We start from the raw sequence: 24,237 nt of genomic DNA on the forward strand, positions 1-24,237 counted from the left end.
TGGTGGGGTGGACCACTTACTGGGGTGGGCCGCTTACTGGTGGAACACGTTACTTTAAAATCTTACTAAGTCTCTAAAGTATTTATATCTATAGAATAGAAAGTAAAAGATAGGTTGAATTTTTATAATAGCTAGTAGTGATGTATGACGTAACTGGTAGATTATGTCTTAAGCGCGATAATGTTTGACCCCTCTACTACAGATCCGCGCAACATTTGTTACCACATCCTTCTTCTACCTTCACCCCCACTACACGTATACATACACCCCACAGCCTAAACAATGCGTTCCTTAAGGCCATCCGCCGCGCGTAGAATTCGCGCATCGCTCACCTCTGATTCGGCCGTCTTATCGTCAATTCGCACGCGACAAATTGGTGCACCATGTCTCTTCTGCGCCCATCGCATGGGATCACAAGTAGCTTTCCGTCGCTTCCAATCTACATCGTCGAGCTCGAATTCGGTCGAAAAGCCATTTGAAACAAAGCCATCAGGGACTGCACAAGCCCCACAGACACACTACTCCTTCTTTCCCGCATCGCTCCCCGACGGTCCCCCACCAAACGGCCCCTTTGCCATCGACCTCGCCGCCCTTAAGCGCGAGTTCCTACAGCTACAAGCACGCGCGCATCCCGATCTTCACCCGCAAGCAGACAAGAAGCGCGCCGAGGCCACGTCGGCGCGGATAAACGAAGCATACAAAACACTGCAAAACCCCTTATTGCGCGCACAATATCTACTTTCTTTGCGGGGCATCCAAGTGGCGGATGATGAGACGGCCAAGGTGGACGACCCAGAATTGTTGATGGAAGTTCTCGAGGCGAGGGAGAGCATCGAGGAGGCGGAGCGAGAAGAGGATTTGGAGGAGATGCGGCAAAGGAACGAAGAGAGGATAGCGCAAAGCACAGAAATTATCGACAAGGCATTTAAAGAGGATGACTTGGATACGGCGAAGAGTGAGGCGGTGAAATTGCGGTACTGGGTCAATATCAAAGAGAGCATAGAAAACTGGGAAAAGGGTGTGCCGGTTGTGTTACAGCATTAGCAAGGCGTAGACGGCTGGAGTATGGTACTGTAAAAAACCTCAATTCCTTCTTCTGTACTATCCCTTACTACTTAGATCCCTAGACAGGCACGGTAATAGGATTCATAACCCCCGCACCCCCATCAACCCTCAACTCCGCCCCAGTGATATAACTACTAAACCCACTCGCCAGAAACCCCACCGTTCTCCCCACCTCCTCGGGCCTCCCCGCCCTCTCCAACCCAATCGTCCTCTTCTGACTCTCACCCCCTTGCAGACTCGCTGGCGGAAACTGTCCCTGGGCCATCTCCTTCACACCACATTCTTTCAAATCAACGCCCACATCAATCTGGCCGGCGGCCACTGCATTGATCCGCACTCCGGTCCCTTTTAATACAAGCACACCGGACCGTACCACTCCCAACGCCGCATGCGACGCCATCGTAAACGCAGGGGCCCAGCAGCCCCCATACGTCCCCGCCACGCTCGTCACCACGATGATAGAGCCGTACGCGACATCTTTCGGTGCAGCATTCGCGTAGTTGCCTTTCGGTGTCGTTTTCTGCATCGCCGCGGGCGCATACTTGAGTGCGAAAAACGCAGGGAGCGCATTCGTGTCGAAAGCCGCATACAAATCCTTCGGTCCTGTTTGCGTGATGGAAGGGGGACCCAAGAGCCCGGTTGATGAGGTCCAGACATCGAGGCGGCCCCAGGTGTTTAGCACGTCATCGATGAGGGCGAGGGTGTCTTCTTCCGAGGCCATGTTATAGGGGTAGCTTATGATTTTCGTGTTCGGGTACTGGATGCTGGTGGTGTCGGGGAGGGAGTACGGATCCGAGGGGAGGGTTGAGCAGGCGTAGATGCAGGCTGCGCCGTGGGCTGGGTGGTGTTAGAATTGCAAAGTAGTACGCTTTGTTTGGGGAAGCGGATTTGGCATGAGGGAGTTAAATGGAAAAGGACGCACCAGCTAATTCAGCGACTATGGCTTTGCCTACAGGTTGCGTTGCGCCTGTTACTACGCACACGAAGCCGTACTATATTGCCAAGTGTTATCAGCCAGTCTCTTTTCACATATATCCCATCTTCCCCTCACATTCTTCTCAACTTTTTTGCCTCTTCGCCAATTCACACACAAACATCCCCCATCCTTAACAAAAGAAACACAACTTACAAGTTTCCCATCAGCCCTGTAAGGTGAAAAATGCTCCGAATCCCTAATCCCTTCTTCCCTAATACTCCCATCGCCTTGCGTCATCTTGGCACTAGGTATATACCACAATGTCTACTCGATAGTCAAACGATTCAAAAGCGTTTCCAGTATGGGGAAAATAGAAAAAGAAGGGGAATACACGCGCTGCTTGAGCGCGGGCAGACGGGGGGGAACAGTCGCGTCATGTTTGAGCGGAGCATTTTACTTGGTCTGCAGGAATGCTAGATTGTGGCAGTGTGCATTACATATCCACGGGGCGCGGAGATAGGGAAGTGTTCGCTGTTGGGGTAAATCGGGAGTCTTATCTGGGGGCTTATCGGGATGGGCTTTCATGGTTTCCGCGGGGCAAGGCTGGCTGCGGGGTGGGTGCAGAATAGTAAATAGCAAGATTTGGGAGATTTCTAAGGATTTTGGAATCTAGACATGTAAAATTCATTGTGTGTATTCCATGCGTTCAATTCTGTTTGTAGAATATGTAACCATCTAGTTTAGCACCCTCAATCCACACCCAGTGCGCCAATGATGCTCATACTCCCACTACCCACGCAATGCATACATCACCAACACCTCCAATGCTACATATCCCCAATCCCCCCACCCTTTCTACGCAGTCTTCGCCTTATCCCCCTCCTGCCCCTTCCTCAACTCCTCCCTCGGGGGCAAAACATCCGGCCCAAAGCTGAGCGGCAACAACTCGCCCATCGTCCTCACAATCCACTTTCCCTCCTTATTAAACATGAAAATCGGGGTTTCAAGCTGCAGAAACTCGCGTAGGAACTGGCGACACATGCCGCAGGGGGAGCAAAAGTCCAAAATGTCGGTTGTCACGCCGACGGCTTTGAAGGCGCCGATGCGGTGCCCTGCTATTACGGCTGTGCCCATGGCGACGCGCTCGGCGCAGGTGCCGACGGGGTAGGCTGCGTTTTCCACGTTTGCGCCGGTGATAATGTGCGTTGTGGATGGGGCGGTGGGATTCGAGGTGTTTAGGAGGAGGGAGGCGCCGACGCGGAAGAGGGAGTAAGGGCCTAATTCTAGTGTTGGTATTTCCGCTCCCATCTTCCTCTTTCACGCAAACTTGACTTTGCGTGGCCAGATCCGATTCATATCGGTCTGGAAATATACTTACAATAAGCCCTCTCACGCGCATCAAAGCATTGCTCCCCTAGAATCTGCAGTTCCTGCGCCGAGACGCCGTGGATCAGGCCATTTTCTTCGTTGACGGCTTCTCCAGGGCTGAATTTGGGAATGGCGGGTGTGGTCATTATGGGAGAGAAGAAGAAGAAGAAGAAAGGAAAGAAGAAAGAGAGGGCGACGCGACGCGCTGGATGCTTTTGGGGAGGGCACGCATGACGTGGGGCCCGCTGCTAGTAACGCGGGGCTTCGTTGGACGGGCTGTTTGGCTAGTATGCGCGGAAAGAGGCGGTTCGGGCAACTCCGATGGGCTTATTAGTAAGACTGGTGTTTGTTCAGGGTCATCTGATACTTTTTACTCATGCGCTTGTAGCCGTGTGAAATATTGGTTTAGAGTGGAAATATGCTAGCTTTTGCGCTTGGATCGCGGATGCGGGGTGTGCTGATATGGTGTTGTTCTTTAGTTGGTATATTGTAACGGAAGGAAAATCGGACTTCTTCTCTCATGTCACGACTAACCTTCTTAGGTCACTGTTAGTACACCGAATCATGTTTCTCTTAACCTTTAATATATTTTTAACTATCTGCTGATGATCAAGCCAGTTGTTTTGATGTCGACGTGTCGTTATCAGTATGCGAAATCTGTTAATACATGGGTTGATACAGGCATTCTCCCATCATCCAACCTCTGTAAACAGGAGAAAGAATAACCAGTCAAGGGAAAGGATTGACCTCCAAATGCTCTGAGTACCCGAAACATAGGGTACACTGCCCCACAATATTTCACCCATGACCACCGTTAGGGAAGATACCAGTCCCGAGATATTACCAAGTAAACGTAATTCCACAGCCAACACAAAGCTACCTTTCATTAAAATACCAATATCATTTCCCAAATTCATCCCGAAAGAACCAGAACTCCTCTACAAAACCGCCCTAACACTCTCTCCCTCCACCAAACCGCCCCTACTCTCCACCTCCACTTCCCTCCACCTCCTCTCAACATCCTCCTCACACCCATACGTCAACAGCCAACTCCCCACGCCTCCCCACCGCCATGCAAGTGGATCCTCCCCAACCCTCAACCCTCTCTCTTCAAACTCCTCCTTGCCCACCCTCCCCCGTCCATTAAACCGTCCAAAAGCCCTCAATAGTTCATCCCGCCTTACCTGCGCCTCCCCATCATGCACATGATAAAGATACTGTTGGCGATTCCCCCTTGAAACAACACGTTCAGTACGCTCACGCCGACACCGCTCGTACACCGCCAGCGCCCTCCCCTTCTGGGTGCGGGACTTACCAGTCAGCCGCTCCAGACAAAGCCCAAGCACATGCGCATCTTCCAGCGACATACCCGCTCCAGACGCAAGATACGGCAGTGTCGCATGCGCAGCATCCCCTAGAATCGTAAAAGCAGACGACCGGGTATGCGACCAAGTAGGATCAAGCCCCGGGCGGATCATCAACCGCCATTTAGCGACAGACGTGCATAGCGCGAGCAGTTTGCGGATACGGGGGTCCCAGTCTTTGTATAAGGCGCGCATTTCCTCGACGTTGCCTGCGAGCGTGTTGGCGCCGGCGGGCATATCGTCTGGGACGAGGAGGACCATGTTGAAGAGCTTGCCGCCGCGGAGGACGTAGTTTACTGCGTGGGCGTCTGGGCCGATCCAGTAGTTTACTTGGGGATCGAGGACAAAGGGAGCGAGATCGGGGTCTTTGAGCATGTCGCTGGTGGAGAGGAGGAGGCGGTATGCGAGATCGCCTGTGAGAAGCGGGGGGTCTTTGTGACCTAGGAGTATCTCGCGACATTTGGAGTTGATGCCGTCAGCACCGACTACTAGGTCCGCTGCGTATCTTGTGCCGTCTTGACATATGGCGATGGCTCGGGTAGTCTGATTCCCTTGGTCGGCTTCGTACTCGATATCTACAACCCTCGCTCTTGTAGTCAACTTCGCACCCAACTCGATTGCTCGTTCCAAAAGCCCCCTATGCAAGTCCGCCCTGTGAAAGTCCCAAAACGGTGTACCGCATTCTCGTTCATACTCATGAAAATCCATATCGCTTATCTTATTCCCCTTCCACCCACGCATATTACCGAACCGCGGTGTCGTCGCATACTTCTCGAGATACTCTTCGAGACCCCATGATATCAAGATCCGCGACGCATTCGGCAAGCATTGGATTCCAGCGCCGATTTCACCAATTTCAGACGTCGACTCGAGGATATGTACGTTGTGTCCGGCTAGCAAGATCGATATCGCTGCTCCGAGACCACCAAGCCCAGCACCGACGATAACAACCTGTAGGGACACCGAATTAGTTAAAAAAGATCCGCGATAGAGAGACATACGCAAAAAAACACTTACATCAAGCCTACTCTTCTCATCCCGCTGTTTCTGCACGATAACCTGAGGTTTACCCGGTGCCATGATGTCACTTTTCCGCTTGCAACTACAGTCGTATCTCTGGGTAAGTGTTCACGTTTCAAAACACGAAAGTTCCAAAAGCCACTACAATAGTACTCGTAACTATACAAGCGGCTGAAAAGATGCCATCCATAGCTTATCAGCCAGCTCAAAGCACTACATGTTCCTGAAGCTGCAATCGAAAGCACAAGCTGTCAGTTGTCGTCATACGGCTCGCCCGTCTTACCACGCCAGCCTATCACGCAGCGAAACCTTGTTGTGACGATTACATACAGTAGCTCAACAGGCGACGCATGAGCAAGTATCGATAGCTTATCTAGCTTTGCAGATTCGGAACTGCAACCAAACCTTTCTTTTGTTATTGCTTTTTTGGACAGCGTCGTCGGTTAGCTTCGGGCGCTGAGGGCGCCAAAGGTGCACAGGGTGCATATCCGGTAGGCTAAAATGATGTTGTTGATACATGTGGAGTGTGTGCAGCGTGAGGATAAGATAGGCACATGACGGCATGAGGGGTATGCGTGGTGCATTATTCCGATAGGTTCCGGATATTCCGATGCTGACGTAGTACACCTGGGAGAGGGCTGGGGGAGGATCGTGGTGTTAGTATACCACCCTTGGATGTAGCATGACGGGACTGCGGCATGAGGATAGTGAACGATTTAAGGGCAGGGGATAATGTAGATAAGGTTTCTATTTAGTGGATGAGGATGGAAGTGACGCTGTACAAGTCAGTCTCTTGTACGAGTTCTCATTTGGTATCATCACGTGACAGTTGACGTTCACCTTACAGAGAGAACTCTGATCATGCGAAAATCTCGGCTGGACAAGGAAGGAAACTCTCTATATTAAGCAGGTCGAATGTCGACTATATCAAATATCAAAGTTAGCGTACTAGAATCGACACAACCCAGCAGAGGATGCAAAAGCAACTCAATAGGAGGTACTGTAAAAATCATCACTGGGCAACTGCTTGGCTTGCCATGTTTTATTCGACTTTCCCCGCTTGCCTGGCTTATTGATGCAGGGTCGCTTTCCGCAGTGGAGCAGGGCGCCTTACACGACTCGATAGCGGGGGCGCCACGAATCATTATAGGCCTGACTGTCGCGTGCTCGCGTATTCACGTGCGTTAGGCTCAATCCTTCAGGATCCGCCGAACACGAGCGAGCGGCATCTTCACGGTCGGCATCTCAAGGCTCGGCAAAACTCTAATTTGACTTGTTTGCAGCCGCATCGACAAAAGTGCTAACAAAACACGTGCGCACCGCATTACATACCGTTGACTATCCTATCAATGACAGCTGCAGCACCAAGCACTTTTTCCTCTTGTAAGCGACGCGCGACAACCTGCACTCCGACCGGCATGCCGTCCATTGCGTCCAGGTCAAACATGTTCCAATTCCATTCGTCCAACGGATTTCTCGGACAGTATTCGCCCATGGCTTCAGTAGCCTCAGCATCAAGCTCTTTTGAAACTTGACCGGCAGGCAGGACAACTGCCGGGTAGTCTATGAAGTTAAAAACTTTGGTGTATCCTACCCACCGACACTTGCCATGTGGTACTGCGGAGTGTGGCATGACGGGCGTAAGCAGAACATCGACAGACTTTCCGCTTTTTTCGCATCGCGTCGAGTTCCACGTGTCCAGGTAGCGCTTCTGCAATGCCACCTTTTGCTTGTTGAGCTGCCAGTAGTCGTATACCGAAATGGGCTGTCCCCTATTGACGAGGGCCTCGACATGGGGTATGAAGGGCTCGCCACCGGCCTCGACGTCACGTCGGATATCCTCACCGCCGTCGGCCGTATAATACTGGTCCTGCACACACATACACGTCAGGGTCGAGTCAGATGTGGAAATGGTGATGGACTTGCCATGACGTCGATGCACTCCTGGTGCAGACCGCCTGGTGTCCACGCTATCACTTCATGGCCAGCGTCTTGGAGGGCAGCGGCGACTTGGTTGAGGATGCGTGCAATGGGTGGATGGCACCTGACTACGCCATCGTCGCGCATGACTGCGATCACCAACGGCCTGGAAAGCGCATCTTGGTAAAGCTGAGATCGCCAAGCAACTGGACAGCACTTTGGGTCGTGGTCCCAGGGACTTGCGTCGATCACTGCCTTTGTGACGTCGACTAGAGAGGCCATGTTTCGAGTCATCGGCCCTACGACGGACGGGACGTGCTCCTGGCCTTCGGTCGAGACGGAAACGCCTTGGTATGGTAGACGCGTACTGCTGGGCTTAAGAGCATATAGGCCATTCATATGGGTTGGAATGCGTACGCTGCCTCCAATGTCGGTGCCCCATCCAACCACCGTACCTTGCAGTGCCAGCAACGCCGCTTCCCCACCAGTGGAACCGCCGGGGGTGAATTCGGGGTTTTTATCGTGAACGGTACGGCCCCACAATGGGTTATCCGTTTCGCACCACTGGCGATGTCAGTTGTGCACGTTGTTCTGGAAGGCATACATGTCATGTGTGCATATGTATATAGGAGTACATAATGTGGACATGTGTGGGTGTATATAGATACTTATGTATACATACTTACCATGATGCTCTGGGGGAGATTGGACTTGGCAAGGATTACGGCGCCCATGGCTCTGAGCATAGAGACCAAGACGCAATCTTGGAGGGCAGGGCGAAAAGCCCGCCCAACGTAGCCCAACGTGCTGTCGTATCCCTTGACATCGAACTGGTCCTTGAGAGTCATTGGCACACCGTGGAGAGGCCCCACCAAGCGGCCATTTTGCTCGAAAAAGGCATCCAGTTCCTTGGCTCGCTCAAGGGCATCGTCAAAAAGAATCTCGGTCAAGCTGCATCAGTCAGCAAAGGCGGGGGATGAGCGGGAGGATTATTGTATTGTATTGTATATTCGAGAAGGGGTAGGGAGCGGGCACGTGCCAGTTTGTCTGTACAAGGCAGTTAGCGGGACGGGCAGTCGGACGTCGACTAGGAGAGGGTGGAAGGCGGCGGGCCGTACGCGGGTTTGAGCATGTGTAGCGCTGGGCAGAAAAGGTGGCGTGAGAATGGGTCGAGAGCGAGTTGAGGTTGGCGAAGCTTACTTACCGGGCGATGTAGGCAAGCAGCAGCTGTGATGCCGTGACAGCACGCGAGGAGATGGCTTGCGAGACAAGATGGATGCTGCTGATGGCGGAGGTCAAGGCCAGGCTGTGGTCCGGATTGGGCAAGGCCTGCAGTCGTCAGCGTGCACCACCTGCATCCGCAAGCCGCCCGGGTTCACTTCGGCTGCCGTCGTTTCAGCGTCTGCGCCCGTGAAGCGCTGCATGGCCGCTCGACGCAAAGACTGTTTCTGGGCGGCTACTTGCTGCCACTGCAATTGGGACGTGCTGCATGTCGTCATGGTGCTGTGTAGAGTAAGAGGAGGAGGAGGGATGGAGGAGAAAGAGGCGGTGGTGGTGGTGGTGGCGGCGAGTATATAGCTAGTTAGTATACAAGAGATAGCAGAGATAAAGAAAAAGAGAGAGAGAGAGTGAGTGAGGCCCCCCCTGGTGCGGACTATCAATACCAATACAATAGACGGCACGGCGAGACAGACAGGCATACCACTTTGAGATGTACGTACATGGACATTGTAGTATACACCCCCCGGGCACTTTGGCATGCTCAACAACAACCACAACCCCAACCCCTCCCCCTCCACGTGGATGCAATATCGCGGCTTGCTCAGGACAGCTAGCTGCCGTCGGCGTCTTGTCGGGGGGTTGCAACGGCCACGACATGGGGACGTGGTGGTGACTTGGGTGGCAGCCGGGGAGGCGGGTGGGGCTGAAGAAGCCGTTCACGGCCATGTGCATGCAACCCCTTGCGTCGCATCACCCATTGGCGCCCACCCTCTCTCCTCGCCGCCAGCACAATGACGCGCCTCGGACGACCCTGGACGCTGCTCTGCCGTTTGAAAATGGGCACATGTTCGACAGATAATCGAACGTTTGTTGACTCTCCAAATCCTTCCCACCTCGAGCGAGTCGGCCTCCCCCGACCATCTCTGCCCTAGCGCCCCGGCCACTACTGCCTACATAGCAAAACCATGGCGCCCTCACTCTGGACGCGCATGAAGCGCTCAACCTCGACCAGTCCGCCTACGTCCATCCGCGACAAAATGGCCCCCGGCATCACTACCATTTCAGACTCCGAGTCCCGTTCGACAGGAAGCAGTTTGGAGACCACCCCCAGCGTGCCCTACACCAGAGAGGACGACTACTCGAGCTTCATGAGTGATGTCATGGTCGTCGGCGCAGGCCCCGCCGGCCTCATGCTTGCGTGAGTAACGACACAACCAGCCACACTGCCAGCTGATTGCACTCTCTAACTAAGCATACAGCGACAATCTGGTGCGCTATGGCATCAAGACACGCATCATCGATGACCGTCCCAACCGCACCGCTGCCGGCCGTGCCGATGGCTTGCAGCCAAAGACTATTGAGACTCTCCGCCAGATGCGTCTTGCAGAGCCCCTGCTGCGCAAAGGCGTCAAGATTTACGACATTGCCTTTTGGAAGTCGACAGTCGACAAGCCACTGCACCGCTCCGGCCGCGAGGTCCACTACCCGCCTGTCGTTGACCTTACCGACCCCTACATGCTGCTTGTCCACCAGGGCATGGTCGAAGGCGTGCTTGAAGATGATTTGAAGGAGAGAGGTGTCACAGTAGCCAGGAACACCGCCTTTGTCGATTTCAAGTACACGCCCATGGCCATCCGTCCGCTGACTGTGAGCTGCCAGCAAGATGTCGGCCGTGCCCCCAAGACATTCAACACACGATACATTGTCGGCTGCGATGGTGCCCATTCAAAAGTCCGCAAGTGCATACAGGGCGCGAGTCTAGTAGGCTCGTCCACCGATGCTGTCTGGGGCGTAATAGACGGTGTGCTTGAGACCGACTTTCCCGACATTTGGAGCAAGGTCGTCATCCAGTCAGATGCACTCGGCTCAGTACTCCTCATTCCCCGCGAGAGGGGCCTGACTCGCCTCTACATTGAGCTGCGTCCCGACTCCACAGAAGTTGTTGGGCCCCAACAAGCCACACAAGAATTCGTGCAGAAGCGGGCGCAGGCTATACTTCAGCCATACAGGCTCGAGTGGAGAAATGTCGAGTGGTTCGGCCGCTACAAGATTGGACAGCGCGTTGCAGCCCGCTTTGCCGACGACGACCAGCTGGTCTTCATTGCTGGCGACGCTAGCCACACCCACTCTCCAAAAGCAGCACAAGGAATGAACACGTCAATGCACGACGCCTGGAACCTTGCCTGGAAACTCAACTTTGCCACCCGCGGTCTCGCCAAACCTTCGCTGCTCCAGTCGTACGAACAGGAACGACAAAAAATTGCCAAGGACCTGATTGACTTTGACTACGAGCACGCCAATGCCTTCCACAGGGGCGATCCCGCAGCCCTCGCAGCAAACTTTGCCAAGAACGTGGCTTTCATCTCAGGCTGCGGTGTAAACTACGATGCAAACGTGCTAAATGTAAAATCAAAAGGTTCTCACCGGGGCCACCTCAAGCCCGGCTTTCTTCTTCCGCCAGCAAAAGTAACACGCTACATCGACGCCAACCCAGTCGACATCCAAACCGACATCCCTGCCCTAGGCCAATTCCGCATCTACTTCTTCACCCACAACATCCGCGCCTCCATGCCCTTTTTAGAAACAGTCTGCCACGCCCACCTCGGCCATGCCTCCTACGTCGGTCGCGTCAGCGCCGCAGGCAACGCCTCGTACACAGTTCAACCCCCACTTGCTGCCCCCCACGACGAATTCGTCCTCCCAGAACGATACACACCCGTCAGCGGCGTTTTTACTTATGCCCTCGTCACCGACGAAAATCGCACTAATTTCGAACTCAGAGACTTGCCAAACGTCCTCCGTGAATCGGCGTTTACTCTCTACCTAGATGATGTTCCGGATAAAGATACCCGCAAGCAGACTTGTATGGATAAGTGGCTTGATGGTCTTGACAAGAACGAAGTTGTTGTTGTTAATGTAAGGCCGGATGGCTATGTTGGGACGTTCCGCCGTTTTCCCGATGGGAGTCGCGAGAGTGGGTTTACGGCTGTGCAATGGATGGATGATTATTATGAGAAGTTTATGCAGGATATGTAACTTCCTCGCTGGGATTACTCTTTCTTCCTTTCTTCATTCTTCCTTTTCAGCTGGAAACTTCTTATATCTTTTAGATTTACGACTTTGTTCTCTGTTCGCATGGCCTTTTTTGTGCCCAAAAGCGTTCCTCTTTTGGGATTAGGGATTTACTTAGACATTTTTGGTTTCTTTTCTTTACTTCATGGCGGGAACATGTTATTTGCATGCTTTAGATGACAATCTGGCCAAATACATAAATATTCTTCTTGAGAAAGTGAGTAGTAAATTCAATCAACTGACGTGAAAATTGAGAAGAATCGTCATCATTCAAACCAACCACCTTCCTCTCCCGAGTTACAATCTCTACGCAACAGCCACCAAAAACGGCTCCTCCCCTTCCTTTCTCACCACCTTCGCCCTCTCCACAAGATCATCCCCAACCGCCAACCTCAACCTCTCACACGTAGCCGGACTATCCAAATTCCACACCCCGTCCCCCTCCCTCTCCGTACTCTTCCCATTCATCCTCCTCGCCGCCCCCACCGCCTCCCTCAACGCAAAGAACACCGTACTTCCCAGAAACAACGGCGGCTCCCCAATCCCCTTACTACTCTGCACCGTCCTCAGATGATTCCAATTCAACGGCTTCCCGTCGTTGTCATAGCGCAACATGCTCGCGTTGAAGACTTGCGGGATATCGCTGAAACCGGGGATTTTGTAGGTTCCGGGGCCGCGGGTGAAGAGGTGGCCGGAGCGGGCGTGCCAGAGGGATTCTTCGGTTGTGAAGAGGCCGAGACCTTGGAGGAAGGCGCCTTCGATTTGGCCATAGTCTATGGCGGGGTTGATTGAGTTGCCGACATCCTGTTTTCCCCTTGATTAGCACTTGTGGGGGGATAGACGGAGGGGAGGAAATGAGGGAGGGGAGGGGAGTAATATTTACCATCATAATGTCAGAGCGAAGAACGGTGTGATCGCCAGTGAGAAGGTCGAGTTCAACTTCCGAACATGCAGCGCCTTGAGTCCAGTAGTAGTACATCGGTTTAACGGTTTCGGGGTTGGTGTCGCCCCATGTGTAGCCTACTTTTGGCATTTTGTAGAAGCCGTTTGCAGCGAGGTTGACGCGGTCGATGTAGGCAGCGTGGGCAAGGTCTTTGAGGGGTGCGTCTGGGCCTAGTTTCTCGCGGTAGGGCTGCAGGCGTTCGTTGAGCTGGTCGCAGGCATTTTTTACGGCCATGCCGTTGAGATCGGAGCCGGATGAAGCGGCTGTGGGGGAGGCGTTGGGGATTTGGTAGGTTTGGCTATCTTGTGTGTAGATGGCGTCGAGGGGTGTACCTAGTTCCTGGGCGGCTATCTGGCACATTTTTGTGTAGAGACCCTGGCCCATTTCTGTTCCTCCGTGGTGTAGTAAGACACTTCCGTCGTGGTAGATCTTTACATAGGCAGCTGCCTGGTTGAGATGCAATGCAGTTGCAAAGCTGAGACCGAATTTTGATGGAATCAGACTGATACCTCGCTTTCGCCACCGGTTCTTCTCGTTGAATTCGTTGACAGCGGCTTTCCGTTTCTCATATTCAGACGACTTGCTCAGCTGGTGAAGCAGCATCGGTATGTGCCAGTCTTCGTCAATCTTTTGGAAGAATGGAGTGTGCTCTCCAGCCTTGTACAAGTTCTTCCATCGTAGCTCGTCGACATCTATACCAAGACCTTCTGCAATGTTGTACATGATGGTTTCTGCAAAATACATGCCTTGAGGCGCGCCAAAGCCCCGGAACGCCGTGTTGCTATGGATGTTGGTTCTGCAAACGTGACCACGTAGGAAGACATTCGGGCATTCGTATGCGTTATCAAAGTGTGTCAGGCATCGGTCCATGACGGCTCCACTCATGTCTTGGGAAAATCCGCCATTGTCATAGACATCAGCTTCCATAGCAAGGAGCTTGCCCTCTTTCGATACCCCGACTTTCCATTGCGCTTTGAACGGATGTCTTTGGCCACTGAGCAACATGTCTTCATCACGGTTCAGCATGATGCGGACTGGTCGTTTCTCTTTTCTAGCTGCAATTGCCGTGTAGACAGCAAAGGGCACACTCCGAGATTCTTTCCCACCAAAACCGCCTCCCATGCGCTTGACACGAGCGTTGACACGGTTGCTTGGTATCCCCAATACTGAACTGACAAACTCTTGTACTTCCATGGTGTTTTGGGTCGAAGACCAGACTTCGATAGCTCCGTCTTCTCCAGATGGTATAGCCAATGCTGCGTTCGTTTCGAGGTAGAAATGTTCCTGACCACCTAGCCTACACATGCCTTCGAAGATCCTGTCGCATTGGGCAAACGCATCAGCCATCTTATCGTCAATAGCCAGGCCCTTCCTCAGAAACTTCCCATGTGGAAAGTAGCTGTTAGCTGCAATGGCTTCATCGATAGTCAGAATGTGAGGCAGCTCTTCGTATTCAACCTTGACAGCTCGAGCAGCTGATTGAGCCTCCAACGCTGTGTCGGCATAGACCATTCCAATGACTTGGCCGTGTGACAAAACCTTGTCTTCGGCGAAGAACGGCTCATCTTTCTTGATAGATCCCCAAATATTCACGTTAGAAGGAATGCTATTTCTGTCAATGTATCCAACAACACCAGGCATATCAAGCGCTCTGTCCCAGTCGGTGCTCAAGATCTTGGCATGTGCTTTTGTAGATATGACAAGGCCACCAAATAGTTCCCGATCCAGTCTCGGCATGTCATCAATATACTCGGCCTCACCTGTGCATTGCTTAAGAGCGGAGAGATGAGGGACTTGCCTACCAACAACACGCTGCTCGTAGGGGTTGTAGTTGTCACGCGTTCCACTAGAGATATCACGATGAATCTCATCTACAACCTGCTGATCAACATTTCCGAGCCCAAACTCAGCGGCAGCTTCGTGCCAGAAGCGGAAGAAGAGCGAAAGTGTGAGAGTCTTGCGGTAATCAGCCATACCACCTGGAACGCTATATGGAAGGTCGTAATCCCGTGTCAACGCAGTAAGCGCAGCATCTAGCGTCTCCGAGTGAAACCATGGCTTGCCGAGAAGAGCACTCTGTGTCTTTGGCGAATCCTTAGTTATTGGCGCCATGCCACCAAAAACGATGGACGCATCCTCGACCCGTCCGGCGGAATCGAGGCGCACCCTGAATGCCGCCGTAACGATTGCAATATCATCATCTTTGCGCTTAGCCTGCTTGTACGCTTTGAGCACCTCTCTGGAATCTTTTGGTGGTAAAGGGATCCGGATGCTATGCAAGGTTGCATCAGGAGGCAGACTCGTAGTCCTGTATGCTACAAAGAATTTGGACATGGGAAGGTGAACGCTACCATCCCTCTTGTTGATAGCCTCTAGTGTGGCACCCGCTGCCAGCAACACGGGATTCGCGTCCGATATGGGCGAGGCGGTTGCAATATTACCAGCCAGCGACGCTACGTTGCGAATCTGGCGACCAGCAAAGTAACGCAGTTGTTTTCGGAGAGCTTCTAGAACCATCGCACGCTTACCAAGCTTGGCACAAACCGTTTTACATATCTCCTCTAGTTCGGTCAGTGGAGTGTTGGCTGCAATGACAAGCTCCTTGGCATTCTCGAGTTGAGCATCCATAGGGATCTTAGTATGCTTGAGCTCTGGGATATCTGAAATGTAGACAGACACTGCAAAATCCGAATTCTTGAAGCGAACCTCCACCTGGACTTCACTGGCACCTCCAACGAGCTTGGCCGATGGAAATGCATCCTTGAGGTCCAGTAGCTGGTCAAGCTTGGTAGGTCGGAACCAAATCTTCTTGTCGTTGCCGTAACATATCGATTGTGGTTCGTGCTTCCACAGCGCGGAGGGGAAGATGAGCTCTGTGTCTGGCGTGTATTCGTGAAACTCTATTCTTGGGATGCCCTTTTCTGAGTTTGCTGCTGGTGCAAGGGCGGCAGAAGTTGAAGTTTTGGTTTGAGTGGCTGCATCTCCTTCCTTGCTTTTCAAAGGTTTCGCATATTCTGCACCGCTAATTGCAGGGTCTGCCTGCGGAGGCTGTTTTGTGCCCAGGGCGGCAGGCGTATGCTCACCTTCGGATGTCGAAGTAGGCTCTGATGGCGGTGAGGAAGTGTTAGACTTGCTATCGGCGGAGCTGCTATCTGAGGGCTCATCCCTGCAACAGCCCCCTGGACGACCGCAGGAAACCTTGGAGGGTCCTGCACATCCGCTGCGGGTAAGATCAGTGACATCGTCTTCGAATCGCCCAGCGTCTAGTGTGGTTGGTCCATCTTCCTCAGCTAGTTGGCCCTTCAAGTCTTCGGCGACGAAAGTCTTTGCAGCCTGCAAGATAGGCTTGTAACCAGTACAACGACACAGGTTGCCATCTAAGTGACCTTCCATCTCGATTTCACGGGAACTTAGATGAAACTTGTTTGTGTCGGGATTGTATGCATTGCGCACAATGGCATAAAGACTCATGACGATACCAGGAGTACCTACGACATTTGTCAGTAACCTGACCAGGCAGCTGCAAATCTAGACACTGACAGAATCCACACTGGCTGCCATGAAGTTTTGCAATCCTCTCTTGCAGGGGGTGTGGTCGGCTAACACTGCCAATGCCCTCGACGGTGATGACATGCTTGCCGTCGATACCCACTAGCGGGAACAAGCATGCGTTTACTGACAGATGTTTAATCCGTTTCTTCTCGGACTGCGAGTCTGCGACTTGAAGTACGACTGTACATGCGCCACATCCACCTTCGCCACAGCCCAGTTTGGTACCTTTGAGATTGGGCTGGGCGCGAAGGTAGTCAAGCAGCGTCCAGTGGGGGTTTGGGTTGCTTATGACGGTCTTCCTGCCGTTGATATATGTTGTTATATTGGGTGTTTTGTATGTCGCTTCGATCAAGGGTGTGAGGGCGTCGACAGCGGAATGCGCCCGAGGTGGGTCTGCAGCGCTACCTTTCGGCGGAATGGGGAGAGACATGGCAGATCCACGGAGAGCCTGTACAAAACAGACGACAAGAGCCCGGACAAGGGATGTGATGCTCTTCTCGTGAGCCTGGCAGAACGACGCTGACAACTCTCCAGCCTCTGCATGATCAAATCGACAGCACTGTCACGTGACGATATCGCCGATAGGCCTGATTGGTGTGGGTAGAGGCTAACCTTCCACTGGCGGACAACTTTGTCTGGCTGGAACGCTCTACCCGCAACACCCCACTCTTCCTTAGCTACCACCACTCGCTTTCAATGCCGCTGTAATACGCGGCGTCAACGCACATTTGCACAATCAGCACTCACACAGCAGTGCAACCACGAGAACGGATTCGTATGGCGGATCATTCAAGTACCTAGTTGTTTCCCCCGACAGTCAGACAAGCGTGCCCCAAACCCATTGGTGCTGCTGGCACCGGAGTCTGTCTTGGCTTTTGCAAGTACTACGCGTGACAGCAAACCCTGCGATTGTTAGGAAGGACCAAGAACAACACTGAGAAAACATCCTGACATCCTGCAACAAGGTGGCATCAAATCCATCGTAGCAGGCAACTTCAACAGATCCGATGCTGCGTCAAAGGTGGAGGCTACCAATGTCGACTTGGTCGCCTCTGGTCGACAGTTCACTGCGAGCTTGTCTCTCTGAAAGAAGCTGGCTAAAGGCCTGGAATCGGATCAGTGCAATCAAAACCTTTTCTACAGCGCTGATCTTCCCCTCAAATGGTTTTACCGGCTACTCTGCTTACAGACAGGCTACTTGTTCCTACAACTCGATTTTATGATTCCGTTCAGTACGTTAATGCTGGAATTAATTTGGGGCATTGAAAAGCACATGCAATCACCCCAAGTCTCTATAGAAGTAAGTTCTGTAAATGACGTTCACTTGACGTTGCTACCCGCTAGTACACACAACTGGTGGCTGGGAAAGAAGCAAATACAAAAGCAATGTGATCATTACCACTGGAAATTAACATGATGTAGATCGTGCCTCTAACAATTTTCATAGTGGTATTCCGATGCATGGCTAAGGGCTCTTGTTCCATTGGCTTTGCAGCCGCTGCCCAGACTTCAACTAGTTGAGTCGGTCCTTCCCGACTACCCGAGTCTCGCTAGACTGCTTTGCATCAATCCTTTTTCTCAACTTCCTTTCTCGTAGTTTCACCAACCTACTTCCAGTGCATCGATCGAGTTCTCGGCCCCGGCTTTTCAGCCCCAAGTACCACTTTCGGATACAAGGATGTAGTCCCGCATACCAACAGCCGGTGTCTCCTGCAACAGTATCTTCAGCTGGTGCACGGTTCAGCCACAACCTTCTCTACGATGCCACTTTTCGGACTTCGACAACTCGTATCCTGACCTTGACACAGACAACAAACTATTTTTTTCGGTCATTGCAGATGGCGCTTTTCCTCCATGAGTAATCTTCGCCGACCGTCATCCTGGACTACTTGGCAGAATCTCTGGAACAGTTGCTACAAAGACTTGCCAAGGCTGTCGTCAACTCTCCGTCTGCTCCGGATGCTAGACACGACAAGGCGGCTGCGGTCAAGCTGGTGTACAAACTACGGGAATTAAAGCACTTCGGCATAGAGACCACTTCCAGTTATTGTATCACGATCAAACGCATCGATGCAATATACAGGACGCATAATTTGGAAATAGCACGTCATTTTTCAAGCCCCAGCATGCAACGTTTTGGCTCCTGGACCACAACCACCATAGTTTGACTGGATACATAAGCAGCCCTTTAAACTCCGATCCGGTTGGACTAATCGATATTCCATATCTAGCTACATATGACGCAGAATTCTCCTTCATCGGTATTGATCAGGGAACTTCCATGCTCTTCCATCTGCGGCCGAACGGGTGGCCTGAGTTTAAGGATTCATCAACTATGACTACAGGCGCCACAATACGCACGTTCATGGACATGGACTCCATGCAAATATCGGCTGCAGCTTTCATCGTGGAGATACATGGCAAATTTTCGACATCGAAAAGGATTGATTTGATGGAAGAATTCCCGCAATCTAGATCTTCGGTTACCATCGCTATTTTAGCCGTAGTGGGTCGCCATCAGTCCGGATACAGTGCATCAACGTGACACAACAACTGTATTTGGTACTAATGTATATGTATGTTTTATATTGAGGATCATCTAAATAGCGTGGTAGCTCGGGCGGCTAGGGCCAGTACCCGCTGCCAGGTACAACATGAACTGGCTCCGCACACTGCACCACAAACAGGGCCGACCCTTTTCTAGATTTTTCGACTGCAACTATCGCCTGAGAATTTCGTTCGAGAAAAGATCTCCGTCTGCAAGACAATAACTTGACAATCTGTGGCATGATGTCTATTCTCCTTCCTCTCTACATCTACCCCAGTCCCGGTGCTTGGGATCCACTCTATGCATCGTATGTATACACGATCCTTTTATTCCTCTCATTCTAACAGAGATCAGGGCAAAGGCACACCGCGATGTTTCTTTTACAGTCGTGCTCAATCCCTGCTCTGGACCCTGCATGGGTTCACTGCCTGACTCAGTATACCTGGACGAAATCCCCAAACTTGCTCAATACCCCAATATCCGTACCTTGGGCTATGTAGCGACGCATTACACCAAAAAGACCGTAGACGATGTCTTGGCAGAAATCGACACATACTCAAGCTGGCCCTCCGTAACGAACGTGACAAGCATGCGCGTCGACGGCATCTTCTTCGACGAAACACCTAGCACTTACACCCCAGAATCATATGCCTATCTCGAACGCGCAACACATGCAGTCAAGAATACGAGTACGACGTTCAAGAAGGGCTTTATTGCGCACAACCCCGGTCTTGTCCCTCTAGCGGACCTCACCTCACCTGGCTATCTTGCAGACTCGTACTTCAACCTCACCGATCTCACCGTTGTCTTTGAAGAAACTTTCGAAAAGTACCTAGACAAGGACACAATGGGGCCTCTTTCCAAGGCAGCCGTCCCGAATTCAAAATTGGGAGTCATTCTGCACTCTGTCCCAAGGCTAAATCAGGATGTGCTGAGCTATGTGATTGGGAAAGTTGAGGAAGCTGCCGACTGGGTGTTCTTGACAAGCGGGATCGAGGGCAACGGATACCATGACTTTAGTGAAGTGTGGCAGGGCATGGTCGCAGTAGTCGGGAAGGGAAAAGGTGAGGGGACTGGGTGGAGAAATTAGAGTGGGGATAGACAGTGAAGGGAGTGATGAGCTTTCATGAAGGATTTTTGGCTTTTGGGGTTCACTTCTTCTTTATTCTTTGTTCAAGAATTCTCAAATGGTTTATGTGGGTATTTAGATGGTTGCGTTTTGAGGCGCAACGAGTTAAGCCGTGTTTCTTTTTGCTCATATTCTCTTCATGGTTAGATTACATTCTTCAAAAACTCTATTTCTTAGAAAGCTCTCTGCACCGTGAATTGAGCAGTCATTTTTGTTGGCCACACGTAAACACCCTTTGAGCAGTGACACCAAGCAGGGATATGCACGTAAGTTTGGCTTCTTAATGAAAAGTTTATTAACTACTGAAAAATCAATCATTAGTTTTGTAAAGTTAGACATAGTGGAGACCCTTTTTATACACCATTCCCCCGCATCTCAGCCTGCACTCTCTTCTTCTCCGCCAACTCCTGCCGCCACTTCATACCATCCCTCATCACCCACAGTGCCACCGGTAACAACGCCACGTAAATAAATGCAATCAGCGTAAACGCCCACCCGGGATTCATCGCGCGACACATTGGCAGAATGGCCGCCGACCCACCCGCACTCATTAGACACCTCGCAAAATTCACCGCCGCCGTGGCCGCCGCCGGCTGATCACGATGTAACTCAATCAACAACCCATTCGTAATATTAAACGCACTCGTAATACAAAACCCCATGACGCCCAGCGCAATCTCCGGGCCCGCAATATGCGTCTTGAACCGCAGCGTCCACGCAAACATGACAATACCTAGCACGCCGACTACGTGGTTCGGCAGCAACACCTCCATGCGCACGCGCTCAATAGGGAAATTGCTGAGATCCTGCTGCTTGCCCGGGATAATCACCAGCCCAATTTTCCGGGCGTGGCGTCGGAAGTTCCAGTCGACGACGCGGCCCATGGTTAAGGAGGCGATGAGAGAGGCCACGCCGTTGGAGATGTAGCAGAGTCCGATGTCAAGTTCGTCGAGGCCGTAGGCTTCGTGAAAGAGATCGGGGATCGCCGCTACGGTTACCATTAGGCCTGTGAAGAAGAGGCCGTTGTACAGGAGTATGATGCCTGATTCCTTTTCACCCAGGATTCTCATCGTAGCTAATGGGTTCGGCCATGCCGTCTTGGTGCGCGGAGGCAGTGGCGCCGTTGTTTCCTGGGGGAATTTACGGCGGAGTTTGCGCTGCTGGATGCAGCTTATGACTGAGCGGTTTACGCCGCGGGGAGGAATAGAGCCGTTTCCTACGACTTTACGACAGGTTTCTGGGAAGAAGAAGACGAACAGGATGAGGAGGGTGCCGGAGAAGATGGCGAGGAACCAGAAGATTGCGCGCCAGCCTAGGTAGCGGGAGAGGAGACCGCCGATTGTAGGGCCAAAGGCTGGGCCCATTAAGACGCCGGCTTGCGCGTAGCCCATGTAGGTGCCGCGGTCAGCGGAGGTGGTGATGTCGGCTACGACGGCCATTGTCAGGGCTATGGCTGCGGAGCCGCCGATTGCTTGAACCATTCGGAGGATGAGGAGGGCGACGTAGTTTGTTTGCAGGGCGAGTCCGATGTTGCCTATGCAGTAGATTACGAAGCAGATTATGAATGTTAGTCTTCGTCCGCTGTTGTCGGAGAGAGTACCGAGGAAGGCTGGGGCTATGGCTTGGGCAATCTGTGGATGTTAGATGCTAGGCTATGCAATCGGGTGGTGTAAAGAGCTTAGGTTGATTGTTGGAAGGTTGGGGAAGAGCCTGAAAGAGACGAGGAATCCTCAACGAATTATTCGACACATACCATGTACGTCGTCAGCGAGATATTGACCTGCGTAGGCGTGATATCCAACACGTCGGCCAGTAAGTTGAGTGCGGGAAACACCATGGCGGCACCAAACGGCGATATCAAAGCGGATACGGAAACAAGAGCAATAATCCATATCCTCATTCCCTCGCTAAACACCGAATACGGCTCCTCTGACACCCGTTGCTGTATCACTTCCGACGTCACATTATCTTCAACATCCATCTCCTTCTCCGTCGCAGCATCTACACTGACATCCTCGGCCGAGCTCTTCGAAGCAGCCATCTCAACGCCCTTTATCTTTTCTCCAGCCAGAAACAAACTACAACGATTGTATCTTCAAGTTCGCAGAAGGAAGTAGTCAAGTATAGCGCAAGCGTGTCAGACGTAACACTGGCGAGACAGGCAAAACACAGTCATTGAGATGCAGGGAAAGAGGGAGAGGGAGAGGGAGAGAATCAGAGGGTTGGACACGCATGCTGGGCTACATAATGTGGATCACACTCCGCACATGATGCATGTGCTAACCGCCCTATCGAACGGCGGCGCTAGGGAAGTGGAGGAACAAAGCCCATGGTTCGCTGCAAACTGCCAGGACCGTTGCTTCCCTTTCATCCCCCAGCCCGATACCGATTGCGTTCGCTATCTAGCCTGCATCTTGTCTATTACATACGGCAGGTTGCCGGTTTTGGCCGTTCTGGTAGTGACGATTCTCTCTATTGTCGATTGCTGTACGCTAACCCGGTTGCTTTGCAGTTACACCGGTGTAGGGTAGTTAGTTCTAGGCTTAGATCGATTGAGGGTGGACCGAGTCAGGTGGGCCCCCACTGGGTAGCTTCAATGACGGAAGCCAGCTTCCGGAGATAGCAAAGTGCGAAGTGCTATTTCCGACCTGGGTCGGAGTATAGTATGCCGAAGAAGAGATATTATTCCCGGTGTTTGGATATCGTTCAGAATGATGGGTTGGAGGGTCGAGACAAGCTTTTGGACTCGGAGTACTAGTTATACCGGGGCGATGGTTAGTGGATGGAGTGCGGTGCGGTATCGGCGCGTTTGCGAAATGTTCATATGGCCTCGGAGTTTTATATATCCCCTAGTGCCTTGGGCAAAGGATACATAAATAGTGCTGGGGACGAAGAGAAAAGACTGCCGCAACACAAACAAGTAAATTGAAGGAAAAGTGCAGCGCTAAAGATTCAATGACTATGCCAAAAGAACAGAGCTCCTCCCATACTAGTATGCGAGATCCACATGGCCACTGCTCGTTGTAGTTTCCAACCATAAACGCTACTATCATGCCTTCGTAGATTCTTTTATAGCCAATCCCCATAACCGTTGCAAGCTCTTTGAGTTAATCGTATTGATCGTCATCGCCGTGGAAGAACCTCAGCACAGCCTTGGCTACAACCAATCCATCATGCATCCAGTCAGCTCTTTCAGCAGCCTCATCAGCCTCCTCCTTGCTCACACTGCCGCTGTCTACCCTCATCTCCAATTGTCTCTTGACAAGTTTCTCATCAAACTCCATATGTCCCTGCGTGGTGAATAATCTCTTTTGAATATACACGCCCTGAACGCCAGTGTGATCGCTCATGCCCCAAACATGTACTTTAGTACCCTTTGGCAGCAAGTCTGTTGTTTCCGGTGAAGGGGGATTAACAACATGGTCCAAGTGCATCTGTTGAAGGTGGATCTTGGTCTCGGTCTCTGGCAGATTGAAGAGTTCGCGGCCGATTTTCATAAGCTCGATCGGGTGGTGTGACAGCTCCCACTCGCCGTTCTTTTCTGGTTTCACGGTAGAACCTAGTGTACGGCAGAGAATCTGGTGGCCAAAGCAGATTCCTGTAAAGCGGATATCGGGGCGATTTTGCCAGACATCTAGTGTTGTTGTCAGCCATTATTTCGCTTGACAACCCGGAAACCCGATTTACGCACCTCTGATGAACTGCATTAGTTTCAAGATCCATGGGTCATCGCCATGTGCATCCCAACAACTACCGGTGATTAGAATAGCGTGTACATCGTCTTGAATCTCTTCTAGTGTCGGTATTTTGCCACCCTCTGGCTCAACAACATATTGCATAGCCGTCTCAATGCCCAGCTGCGGATCATGCTCGTCTCCAGCCTTCTTAAGGAGTTCGCCCAGTACAACGCCAAAGGAACCAGTCTCTTTCTGAGTATCGGGGTGTGTCTCATCGGTCTCGAGAACAAGCATGCGGACCTTATCCGGGTGGTTGGAGAGAAGTTTGCGGTTCTGTGCTATTGGTGGTACCATTTTGGCGGTATATGTGGAAAACTGATGTGGTGAAAAAGAGAGCAGGGATCGTGAAGGACCTGGGTTTGAAGAAATAGTCGTCCGCATC

General features: G+C 52.0%; 14 protein-coding genes across 14 annotated transcripts; 5 read left to right on the forward strand and 9 right to left on the reverse strand.

The window, feature by feature from the left end:
* Positions 1–282: 282 nt before the first annotated feature.
* On the forward strand, positions 283–1,044 carry COCCADRAFT_37111 (uncharacterized protein; the record flags this gene model as incomplete). The annotated part of the gene is made up of 1 exon (XM_007714484.1): positions 283–1,044. The coding sequence occupies one exon, from the start codon at positions 283–285 to the stop codon at positions 1,042–1,044; it is 762 nt and encodes a 253-aa protein (XP_007712674.1).
* Positions 1,045–1,123: 79 nt separating this feature from the next.
* COCCADRAFT_97232 (uncharacterized protein) lies at positions 1,124–2,278 on the reverse strand (the record flags this gene model as incomplete). Its single annotated transcript, XM_007714485.1, has 3 exons — positions 1,124–1,902; positions 1,988–2,057; positions 2,195–2,278. 3 exons carry the CDS (start codon positions 2,276–2,278, stop codon positions 1,124–1,126), a joined length of 933 nt encoding a protein of 310 aa, XP_007712675.1.
* Positions 2,279–2,836: 558 nt separating this feature from the next.
* COCCADRAFT_26575 (uncharacterized protein) lies at positions 2,837–3,495 on the reverse strand (the record flags this gene model as incomplete). Its single annotated transcript, XM_007714477.1, has 2 exons — positions 2,837–3,264; positions 3,375–3,495. The coding sequence occupies 2 exons, from the start codon at positions 3,493–3,495 to the stop codon at positions 2,837–2,839; spliced, it is 549 nt and encodes a 182-aa protein (XP_007712667.1).
* A 546-nt stretch (positions 3,496–4,041) lies between these two features.
* Positions 4,042–4,266, reverse strand: COCCADRAFT_97193 (uncharacterized protein; the record flags this gene model as incomplete). The annotated part of the gene is made up of 1 exon (XM_007714486.1): positions 4,042–4,266. The coding sequence occupies one exon, from the start codon at positions 4,264–4,266 to the stop codon at positions 4,042–4,044; it is 225 nt and encodes a 74-aa protein (XP_007712676.1).
* A 21-nt stretch (positions 4,267–4,287) lies between these two features.
* On the reverse strand, positions 4,288–5,793 carry COCCADRAFT_37114 (uncharacterized protein; the record flags this gene model as incomplete). The annotated part of the gene is made up of 2 exons (XM_007714487.1): positions 4,288–5,664; positions 5,731–5,793. 2 exons carry the CDS (start codon positions 5,791–5,793, stop codon positions 4,288–4,290), a joined length of 1,440 nt encoding a protein of 479 aa, XP_007712677.1.
* Positions 5,794–7,057: 1,264 nt separating this feature from the next.
* On the reverse strand, positions 7,058–9,152 carry COCCADRAFT_5373 (uncharacterized protein; the record flags this gene model as incomplete). Its single annotated transcript, XM_007714470.1, has 5 exons — positions 7,058–7,603; positions 7,666–8,217; positions 8,340–8,604; positions 8,858–8,982; positions 9,033–9,152. 5 exons carry the CDS (start codon positions 9,150–9,152, stop codon positions 7,058–7,060), a joined length of 1,608 nt encoding a protein of 535 aa, XP_007712660.1.
* A 687-nt stretch (positions 9,153–9,839) lies between these two features.
* COCCADRAFT_97222 (uncharacterized protein) lies at positions 9,840–11,910 on the forward strand (the record flags this gene model as incomplete). Its single annotated transcript, XM_007714488.1, has 2 exons — positions 9,840–10,072; positions 10,134–11,910. 2 exons carry the CDS (start codon positions 9,840–9,842, stop codon positions 11,908–11,910), a joined length of 2,010 nt encoding a protein of 669 aa, XP_007712678.1.
* Positions 11,911–12,252: 342 nt separating this feature from the next.
* COCCADRAFT_5375 (uncharacterized protein) lies at positions 12,253–16,871 on the reverse strand (the record flags this gene model as incomplete). Its single annotated transcript, XM_007714471.1, has 3 exons — positions 12,253–12,750; positions 12,830–16,377; positions 16,430–16,871. 3 exons carry the CDS (start codon positions 16,869–16,871, stop codon positions 12,253–12,255), a joined length of 4,488 nt encoding a protein of 1,495 aa, XP_007712661.1.
* A 286-nt stretch (positions 16,872–17,157) lies between these two features.
* On the forward strand, positions 17,158–17,379 carry COCCADRAFT_97214 (uncharacterized protein; the record flags this gene model as incomplete). The annotated part of the gene is made up of 1 exon (XM_007714489.1): positions 17,158–17,379. A coding segment is annotated over one exon (222 nt), but the record flags the coding sequence as incomplete, so codon positions are not given.
* A 1,280-nt stretch (positions 17,380–18,659) lies between these two features.
* Positions 18,660–18,986, forward strand: COCCADRAFT_97171 (uncharacterized protein; the record flags this gene model as incomplete). The annotated part of the gene is made up of 1 exon (XM_007714490.1): positions 18,660–18,986. A coding segment is annotated over one exon (327 nt), but the record flags the coding sequence as incomplete, so codon positions are not given.
* Positions 18,987–19,065: 79 nt separating this feature from the next.
* Positions 19,066–19,230, reverse strand: COCCADRAFT_97151 (uncharacterized protein; the record flags this gene model as incomplete). Its single annotated transcript, XM_007714491.1, has 1 exon — positions 19,066–19,230. The coding sequence occupies one exon, from the start codon at positions 19,228–19,230 to the stop codon at positions 19,066–19,068; it is 165 nt and encodes a 54-aa protein (XP_007712681.1).
* A 1-nt stretch (position 19,231) lies between these two features.
* COCCADRAFT_5376 (uncharacterized protein) lies at positions 19,232–20,079 on the forward strand (the record flags this gene model as incomplete). The annotated part of the gene is made up of 2 exons (XM_007714472.1): positions 19,232–19,296; positions 19,344–20,079. The coding sequence occupies 2 exons, from the start codon at positions 19,232–19,234 to the stop codon at positions 20,077–20,079; spliced, it is 801 nt and encodes a 266-aa protein (XP_007712662.1).
* A 392-nt stretch (positions 20,080–20,471) lies between these two features.
* COCCADRAFT_97206 (uncharacterized protein) lies at positions 20,472–22,159 on the reverse strand (the record flags this gene model as incomplete). The annotated part of the gene is made up of 2 exons (XM_007714492.1): positions 20,472–21,749; positions 21,872–22,159. 2 exons carry the CDS (start codon positions 22,157–22,159, stop codon positions 20,472–20,474), a joined length of 1,566 nt encoding a protein of 521 aa, XP_007712682.1.
* A 1,066-nt stretch (positions 22,160–23,225) lies between these two features.
* COCCADRAFT_97145 (uncharacterized protein) lies at positions 23,226–24,149 on the reverse strand (the record flags this gene model as incomplete). The annotated part of the gene is made up of 2 exons (XM_007714493.1): positions 23,226–23,752; positions 23,810–24,149. The coding sequence occupies 2 exons, from the start codon at positions 24,147–24,149 to the stop codon at positions 23,226–23,228; spliced, it is 867 nt and encodes a 288-aa protein (XP_007712683.1).
* Between the last annotated feature and the right edge of the window lie 88 nt (positions 24,150–24,237).

The sequence above is a fragment of the Bipolaris zeicola genome (assembly GCF_000523435.1).
Source record: "Bipolaris zeicola 26-R-13 unplaced genomic scaffold scaffold_82, whole genome shotgun sequence".
Classification (NCBI taxonomy): domain Eukaryota; kingdom Fungi; phylum Ascomycota; class Dothideomycetes; order Pleosporales; family Pleosporaceae; genus Bipolaris; species Bipolaris zeicola.